This window comes from Melampsora larici-populina, assembly GCF_000204055.1.
Source record: "Melampsora larici-populina 98AG31 unplaced genomic scaffold MELLAscaffold_149, whole genome shotgun sequence".
Lineage (NCBI taxonomy): Eukaryota > Fungi > Basidiomycota > Pucciniomycetes > Pucciniales > Melampsoraceae > Melampsora > Melampsora laricis-populina.
In genome coordinates this window covers 7,946-17,352 of record NW_006768912.1, presented here as the reverse complement: position 1 = coordinate 17,352, position 9,407 = coordinate 7,946, and the positions used below count along the sequence as shown (strand labels likewise).

General features: G+C 41.9%; 2 protein-coding genes across 2 annotated transcripts in view; both read right to left on the bottom strand.

Moving 5' to 3' along the window:
* Nucleotides 1–1,115, bottom strand: part of MELLADRAFT_114346 (uncharacterized protein) — a gene marked incomplete at both ends in the record, with an annotated part of 2,574 nt that extends 1,459 nt beyond the window's left edge. The window contains 3 exons of the mRNA XM_007419239.1: nt 125–376; nt 616–652; nt 765–1,115. Coding sequence (XP_007419301.1) covers nt 125–376; nt 616–652; nt 765–1,115 — 640 coding nt within the window. The remainder of the gene's footprint in view (nt 1–124; nt 377–615; nt 653–764) is intronic.
* Nucleotides 1,116–2,338: 1,223 nt separating this feature from the next.
* MELLADRAFT_85363 (family 5 glycoside hydrolase) lies at nt 2,339–3,382 on the bottom strand (the record flags this gene model as incomplete). The annotated part of the gene is made up of 5 exons (XM_007419238.1): nt 2,339–2,415; nt 2,488–2,752; nt 2,821–2,918; nt 3,005–3,160; nt 3,223–3,382. 5 exons carry the CDS (start codon nt 3,380–3,382, stop codon nt 2,339–2,341), a joined length of 756 nt encoding a protein of 251 aa, XP_007419300.1.
* Nucleotides 3,383–9,407: the final 6,025 nt, after the last annotated feature.

Below are 9,407 nucleotides of genomic sequence, written 5' to 3'. Positions count from 1 at the left end.
TCTGACAGTTTCTTCGACTCCGATGGTCGATGTGAGGGGTGGGACGAAGAGGACTCGCTATCTGAAGACGAAGGTGAGGACTTCCTACCGGACTTTCTTTTCTTTGAACTCCTTGACTTCTTACCCTTCTCTTTCTTCCTCATCTTCTCTTTCCCCTTCTTCCTTCCTTCTCCTTCTTCTTTCCTCTTCTCCTTTCCATTCCGATTAATGTCACTTGTTTTCTCTCTAAACTCTCTCCTCAACTCTTCCAGTTCCTCGTCTCTACCCATCTCAAGAGCCTCCGCTAGTCGGTCGATTAACGGTCTAGGGTCAGCCTCGACTTTCTTTGTCAATTTGGGAATTGGCTTAGTCGACACCTTTCCCTGCCCTCTAGGAACTGTTCCATCAAAAAGAATAAAACAACTCGATTCCCATCAGTTCTTCAAAAGAATAAACAACTCGATCCCATCAGTCTTCTTAGACTTGGGATTTGTAGCATCAACGCTCCTCTCGCTGGAGCTGTCTCAAAAAGAGAGAGAAAGGAGGGGCTAGGGGGGTGCACATCATGCCTGACCCTGAGTTACATCTTGAGCGATGTGCTGCTCGTTTGAGAGGATGAGATGAAGGTAGGCTTACCCTGGTCCTTCTCTATCAATGCCTCAAAAGCTTTTCCCTAGGCTTCTTCCCCCGATCTCCTCATCAGATGATGATCCTGATGACACCACCTTCTTCTCCTTTCCCTTCATTTTCCTCTTCCTCTTCCTCTCCTTGTTCATCTTCTCCACCTTCACTACTTCATCATCTCCCGATGAATCTCCACTAGACGAATTCTCTCCTCGCTCTCCACTTCCTTTACCCTCTTCTGCTTCCTGATGACCGTCTTCTTCATTGATTTTCTCCAAACTCCCCTCTGCCATCTCCATCTTGATCGCAACTATCTCTGCAGACGTTAGCGGGGCGCTTCCAGTCTCTTGGGAACCTGTAGGACCATCCATCGATCTCGACATTCCTTCTTGGCTTCCGCCCGCTAAGGGTGCTCTCGACTCCGCCCTTTTTCTTCTACCTTCAGCTTGTTCTTTCGCCTTCTCCTCCAGTGCTTTCTTCTTCTCCTCGGCTTGCTTTATCGCTTGAATCATTTGATCTGAATGGTACTTCGTGGGGGGTACTTTCGTTTTCAATTTCCTCCACATATGCCGGAGCCTGATCCTTATCCTATGTTCCACTAACTAGACTTGTCTCGTGTACTCCAACCTTCTTGAATGATCTCTAGCACTAAATTAAAGGAATGAACCGTTGTATGAATTGTAGTAAGGCTTATGAACTAAGGTCGATATTCTTGTGAAGCGGATCTCTTTGTGATTGTTTTATTGAGCTTCTTATTCGAATTGATGACAGTCTTCTATCTTAACTGCACCTCAAAAAAAGGGGATTCTATGAGATATCCTGAGGGGATCTTGTAGGATCTTCAAGGTGCGTCGTTAGCAGAGAGGATGTGGTCGAGTAGAGAGATCAAAACTCTGATCATCTCCTCGCACCACATCAGGCTACACACTCCGTGACATCCCCTACCAGCCTGTCACGTGTGTGCTCTCTCTGTCCGCACCTGAAGCTCTCTCTCCCACTATAGAGAGATGGAATACAGAGTACCTCCGCAGGCTCTGGGAACTCTATCAAATGATAAAGACCTGTAAATGTTTGATCCCTCAGAATGTGTTGTAAATCCGCCTATTTCATTATGGGCGCGAATGGACCAGATAAGTGCACCGGGACAATCGATCAAATCAAACGCATCCTCATAAATTGCGGCATCAGAATAAAAGCCATGTTCTCCAATGATCAGAATCTTGTTTGCCTCGAGAATTTGGTCTCTGAGACTAGGAGGACGAATTTTGAACACGGATAAATGACCAAAACACAGTCATAAAAGTTCAAGAAGGAGATCAGTCAACAGAGGTATCGTTAAGTATCCTTCTGATGATTCAAGTGGTATGAAAACTTGAATACTGAACTCGTTGTAATGATCAAGATCCGGATCGCCGTCTTTTTTAATTTTTGGTAAAAGGATCGTGTTCAGCCACAGATTTAGTGACTTTCACAAGGAGTGTAAGGCTTACACAAATGATAAGAGAAAATATCAACATATTCCGACTGCAGTGTTTCAAGTGGCCAGGAGCTTTCGTTAAAGTTCCGAGAGCTAGGACGCGGATGATTTTCTGAATCAGTTGATCTTCCAAAGCATGCAATTCTTTTCCAAGCAAAAGAGGGGGGTATAGCTTACTAACTGCCGTCCATAACTAGTGTCGAAGGGGCGAGTGACTTGATGTAGCTTGCGACATCGATGGTCCACTAGGCGCCAGTTTCAAAGCAGGACCATTAGCTTAGTGCCGTTGATGACCTTAGAGAAGGGTAATACCTCAGCAGGGGCAGGCTGGTCATCTGTTGGTAGAGGTAGCTGCATCAATCAGAACTGCTTCCATATGCTGAGCTTGCAACGGACGATATGCGTACGTATCGTGTTGTTTTGTCGTCCCCAATTCATCTCATTACCAGTTTCCCAAGCAAAGATTGTATCATCTTCTCCGTAGATCTTTCCATTGAACGTGTTGCGTCGCGTAAGTAGCTTTCGAATGATCTTTTTGAACGCGCACCTCATCTCTACATCTGTGAACCAATCTACTTCTGTATTTGCGACGCGGTAGGAGGTGATGTTATACCGGTGCCGGATCAAATCATTGAAGTTTCCTACGAAATCTGTGTCTCTTGTTCCATAGTCCTTCGGAGAGAATCAGAGAGAATGTTAGTTTATTCATTGTATGTCTTTCCGGGTGAAGTGCAGCTTACCTGGTTTATGATGGGAATTATGAGCTTCACACCGTGTTTTGAAGCCATGTCCAACACACGATCAAACTGAGCAAATTTTTCTTCATTATATATCCAATCTTCATATAGAAAGGGTAGAAAGAATTTGGAGTAAAATGGTCAAGACTTCACGTTCCACGGTTGACTATATGAAAATGTTTCTGACCATCATTATCAAAGTCCCATCCTGTGATGTGAGATCTTGAATCTTTCTGGGTTCCACCAAACGCAGCAGTCGAGACCGCCAAGGTATAAGTTCGAGTGACTGGTGTTCCAAATCCCGTGATCGTACTCAGAAGGTCTTCCGTCTCATAGACCGAACCTGAAAGGCCGAGCTAGTTTAAACGACCGATATCTTTCAGGTCAGGTCTGAAAGTCACTCACCGTCCAGTAGCGTCGGCGCACTTTCGCAAAGAGCAAACCCCGGAACGAATTTCAGTTCTCTTAGATACACAGATTCAAAAAAGAAAGTGACTAAACTTGAAGCCTCGAAAATCGAAAAGTCGGTCTCCCAGATAAAAGTGATTGGTCCCATCGGTATCATCCTGCCTGATGGTAACAAAACCTGGACTTGGGGTTTTTGAAATTGGATTATTAGTCGAGACAGGGTAATTGAATTGTAGTGACTGTGAAGAGACGATGAAGGGTAAGGTGACCAGAAAATTGATCAGGTTCAATTTACACATTCGATAAATTCTCTTTTTATCGCAAGCCTTATTTTTAGATATCATTGTGAGAAGCTGTTCAGACATAGGTATCACCATAGGATTGCTTTGAAAAGAGTGCTTTGAAAAAGGAGAGTGCGCCGTTACTCACTGGTGACCCAAGGGGTTTATAAACCAACGAGTTGAGGTGTGATCAAAGAGCTTGAAATTCAGATGCCCATTTGATCTACCTGACAGTGAAATTGAACGCATTTGAGGTACTACCGCTATTCACAACATTGAAACCATTGCTGTTTAGGTGTGGTGTGTCTATGGTGATCACTAGCTAGAAGAAGATCGGAATAATTACCTGTTTGACATGGAAAGAAATGCAAGCGAGTGCAGCATGCGTTGGATGCTCAGACCGCAACTCTTCACGAGGAATCTTACTTTTTGGCCTAATGACTGTTTTCCTCGTGCAATCGGCCAACAGTGAACAAGCTGCAAGGAGATCAAACAGTCATCCAACCATAAGCTGAAGTCAATCAGCATTGCATCAGTATACTCCTGGAGTCAGTGATCTTTGATCAATAAGCTGAGTATGTGCCTTCTTCGATCCGATGGAGACTTATACCACACTCGAGCTCCGTAATTCGATTCTTATGTCTGCGGTTGTGCTAGACCGATCCAGCGGCGGATGTCCGAAAGATGCAAGGTGAGACTTTTCGTCCGCTTGGGAGTCACTCGGATCTCGCCTGGATTGTAACTCCTCATCTCCCGGGGACCATCGAGGCTCGTTGAGGCGATCTTTCACAGCCTCCACTGAAAAACACGCATGTAAACCTTCCTTCAAGCTCTGCACAATGGTCTTCCAGGAGACTGTATGCGGGTGCAGAGGAACGAACTCGATCCACGTTAGACATTGATGCACAAACCCTACCTTACTCTCCGACTTTTTTCATCTGGGTTAATTACGACCTCCGATTTGACATCTCACCGACTGATTCCTGATATGGTCATGATCGTGACGGATCATTTAATAGCTTCACAGCAAAGACGCACCGAAGAGCACAAAAATTCACGGAAACATCCATTGAAGTTCACTGATCAGATGGTCATGGATTGATTGAGTTCATTCAACGCAGGTGGAGTGGCGGGTCCCAAGAACAAGCTCCTCAATAAACTTTCTCCTGATGTAAGACTTTCTCCTGAAGAGCATTATGGTTTCTTGACTTAACTTTCTTTTTCCTCGTTACTTCATGGCACCAGACAAAAAAAGACAAGTCTGAGTTCCGTCTGCTCGCCGTTTGATCCTGATCACCAACTGGATGACATTTGAATTCTATACAATATTCCACTATTCTTGTTTGTAAGGACAGGTCCACAAGTCTCCAGTCATTTAATGTGTCGGTCTTGTGACTGTCAAACATGCAAAACACAACGCATCTTCCAGGCAGCTTATGTATTCTTGGCTCATGTTTAGATCTGTGTCTGTAATTGCGTGGCAAGTCAATGTGCACACACAGAGAGGTGTGGACAAAAAAAATCTGTTTTGATCCTGCACCACCAACATATTTACCTCAGACTGGAAAGTGTGAGATATTCTTGGATGCCAAACCTTGGACAGAAGCTTTCTGAGGTTTTGATACAAGGTGATTCTCGGCGCAGAAGAATACCTCAGATAAAAACCTTGGAAAACATCTGTCCAAGGATCTGCATCTGATGATGCCTTGGATTTCATTTCTCAACCCAAGGCATCTATTTTGGCAGCACTGTTCTGATTGAGGGTACTGTGAAAACCTGAACACCTCTTTGAGAGAGAAAATTAGCACAAAAAGTTTGATTGATTGGTTGTTTAACTTTGGTCTTTCAAGAAAGGTCCAACATGGCCTTTCTTCAAATTTCAGGATAATTCAACTGTTGATTTTTTCTCACCCCATTGTATACATATTTTGAGAGTCATTTGATTTGGAATGATTGTGATTGAGCTTTTGAAGTCAGCAAAGATATCATAGCACACCACAAAAACAAAGTTGTGAGGGAATTCAATACCATCTTTTGCCAGCTGTCTACTTGGACAGAGGGTTAGCTGTCTCATGTGAGGGTGGTGGTTACCTTTGTGATGATATTGAAGATTTCCTTGAATTAAATCAAGTATGTCTATATGAACATGCTTGACTTATCATCAATTGCTGTCTAGCTAGTACAGTCAACTCTTGATGTAAGCAAGCTTGACGTAGACATATCTCGCTATATGCATAGGTTTTTGCGGGATTTTTTTTGGTATACATAGGCCCAATAGGCATATTATGCTTTTAAAATTATGCATCACACAATATAGGCAAGGAGTATCTGTCGGCCATCGATATGCTTATAACATCAAGAGTCAACTGTAGCATCTTTCTCAGTTGCCAAAAATAAAGCCATATCCATCTCAAAATTTAGTACCTCACCATTGTCAATGTGGTGGTGTTCATCACAGAGGGAGAATTGAGGAGCTATTTGAAGAGCACGGAACCTGCTTGATCTACCTTCCAACTTACTCACCAGGTTTCAATCCCATCAAGAAAGCATTCAGCTCTTTGTTATATTTCTTCTTATCCTCAATTGGAACTTTAAAGCAAGGAATGTTTTGACAAATCTTGACAATTAGTGATGCCGCAAGTGGCACAACAATGCCTGCATTTACAAGGTAGTGCACAAAAATAAAAGGGATACACTGTTAGATCACAGTACATCAAATCCTGAAAACTCAAATTGACTTACTTTGGTGGTGCTACCATCAATGCTGGGATCTCAGTGTGATGATTACAGTCAACAGTACGGTTTGGCATGGACCACACCATACCATGGTGGCCTTTTCAGCATTGAAGTACTGTCGTACCACTATGTGTAACAGTCAAACATGGTGACGGTGACAGATCACAATTACGCCACAATACAACCATGGTACCTGTAACAAAACCTGTAGTGGTTATGGCTGACTACAGGTAATCTCCAAGGAGATCCAAAGATCTTCACTTATTACTTGAAGCAGGTGTACCACACCCCTTTCCACACTCTTTCTGTCTATCTTCCTGGAACAAGAGACCAAATTGTCTCAATTAGGCTTGAGTAAGAAATACATCCTTTCCCTCACAAGCTCTATCTCTACTGTCACATTTGATGTTCCACCTCCAAACATAACCCACAGTTGAAGCCTGAATATCTTGTTCTTTTTCTTTGGCATCAAAATAATTGCATCTTGGCACACTTGAACAAATCAATTGAATCAGCTTATTGACCTACAAAGTATAAAACATTGAGTACAAAACATATGATCAGCGCAATCAAGCTGATTATAATGTACAAAAAACAACCCTTGTGAACACTGTGTGCAATGCTATTAGCACTTTAAATTGCCTCCTCCAAAGGGTCCACCAATAAGCCGGGATTGCCCAAGGAATCAGGGACCAAAGGTACTTGTTCCTCATCCAAATCTTTGAATTCTTCAATTAACAAGTCTTGGTTGTTCAATTGGATGGCTGAACTTGGTACCACCCACCCTGGTTGTGTGGTTGGTTTAGTATGTCCAGCACTAATAGACAAAGTCTTCAGTCCATGGGTCACCATGAGCTCCAGCTTATGACAAAACATTTGACATGTCTGTTTCTAGGTAACCAGCGGACAGAAGCATTGGATTTGACAAACAGCCTTGCCATTTCTTGAGCCATGGGTCCATTTGGTGACCCAGAGTTGGTGCTCTGGCCAATCATCTGAAATAGTCAAAGGCGTCTGTCAGAACCTAACATAAGGGCTAGATAAATAAAGATTCACTTACCTTCTGATGTAGCTAATGCCAGATAAGGTTATGAGCCACTGGTTGAGCTAGAAGATTAACACAGTGATGCCATATGCCCACCTCAGGGTCAAGTGGACAGTCTGATAATTCCAATTATTGTCAATGAAGTCGCTCATGACACCAATGAAAGCCATCCGGTTTCCTTTGGTGGTTCACTCATTGTGATCCAGATAGAACATGCTCAAGTTGTTCTAGGGGAGTGTGAGACTAAGATAAACATTGATATATATTATCAAAAGACAAAAATAAAAATCTCTCACCTTCATGCGGCTAATTACCCCATTATATAATGAGGACACATATACCTGGCCTGGGCAGTAGTAGCTTCCCACTTAGGCAATTGGAGTCCGGTAGTATGATCAGTTTGAAAGCAGTTAATTGTGTGGGGTCCTGAAAACAAAGCCAAGGGAGAGTGTGTCAAAGTATCCAGAATACCATGACTATGTTTGATAGTTCAATGCTGAATGTTGATTGCAATGAGAGCAATTTTATATTATTTTGCAGATCAACCACTTTGACCAGTTCATTGATTTCTTTCCAAGTCAGTGGGAGTTATACACCTGATTGAATTGCTCTTTGACATCCAGGACATGGTTTACATTTCTTGTAAACATATTGATTTCCATAAAGCTTTGAGTTACTGTCATTGCCACTTGTATAAGTGCCATTTAACCATCTACAAACATAGCTGTGTTTGATACCCATGCTTTAAACATAAGTAATAAAGAAACATGATCAGAATATGATAGATAAGACCATTGGTCCAATGAGTAAGAACAATATACCTGATTGCCTGGAACATACTTTGGATCTTCAAAGTAAGATAATAATGACTTTAAATTGTCAATTGTGTCCTTGCTGAAACTTGTCTTGGGTCCTTCTTCATTGGTACCTTGATCAATGTTGGGTTCATTGGGATTTGTGAAGTCCTGTTTAAATAAACAAAAAGAAGGAAATTGGAGAAGGGATGAAAGAACCATAGAGTAAACATCAACCTTACCTTGATGGCAGGTGCCCTTGATTTCTTTTTCTTTGCCTGAGAATTGCTCAAGCTTAAATTTGTATTTTTCTCCTCTCTTCTTCAAAGGACTTGTTCTTGATTGATTTGTATTGTTCTTTTTATGTTTGTGATGGAGTTGGGGACTGTTCACCATCAGTGGTTTCAGTTTCCTTGTGATGACTGAGGTCTTTGCCTTCATCATCATCAGAGGAATCATTGCCAATGGCAATACTGGCAGGTTTTGAGACTGCGGCTTGAATGAGAGCTGTATGTGGGTCTCCAGAGGTGGAAACAAAACAGAATTCTTGTCAATGTGGGCTTGTGCAATCTGATCAACTAGTATTTTGTGTAGGGGGAAGATTTCCTGGTGGATCCATGGTAGTAGATGGTCAAATAAATGGGGACAATTATGAGTGGATGTTGGAGGAAGGAAAAATTGGATGAAGAGATTGAGATTGACAAAGGAAAGAGGGACCAAATTGAAGATAAGAACTTATCTGGCTCATTTCAGATGTAACACTACACAAAATGTCATCTTTACCGGGCGGTAAAGAAAACTACTGACATAGAAAAGTCCTGAGGCAACAGGAAGAGAGCTAAAAATCTGAAAAAATATGCACCTTGTTCCTAGATGTTGGGGCGTCATGACGAGTATTTTTTTGTATTTAAACAGATATTGGTTAATGTACTAACAATAAAGGCTGAGAATCATCAAAAATCGACCTGTAACAATACCTGAAATTTGGCCCTTGACTTTGAAGACAGAATTTTGAAATCTTCAAACATCAATAACTTTTGCAGTTCTGAATCAAATCACTCGATTTGAAGTGCATTAAAAAGGTGAGCCTTTCCTCTACATTTTTCATTGAGACATCACATCTGTAGCTGGTCTACAAAAGATCCTACAGAGCTATTCATGCAGAACTGTTTGAACATATGTAGAGTGTTTAAATGACTAGATAGCACCTTACTAACATTATGAAGTGTGAAGGAGAATAGTTCAGATTTTGAATGAACCAAAAATCGAGTTATTTGGAGCAGAATTGCAAAAGTTATTGAAGTTTTTAGACCACAAAATATTGTG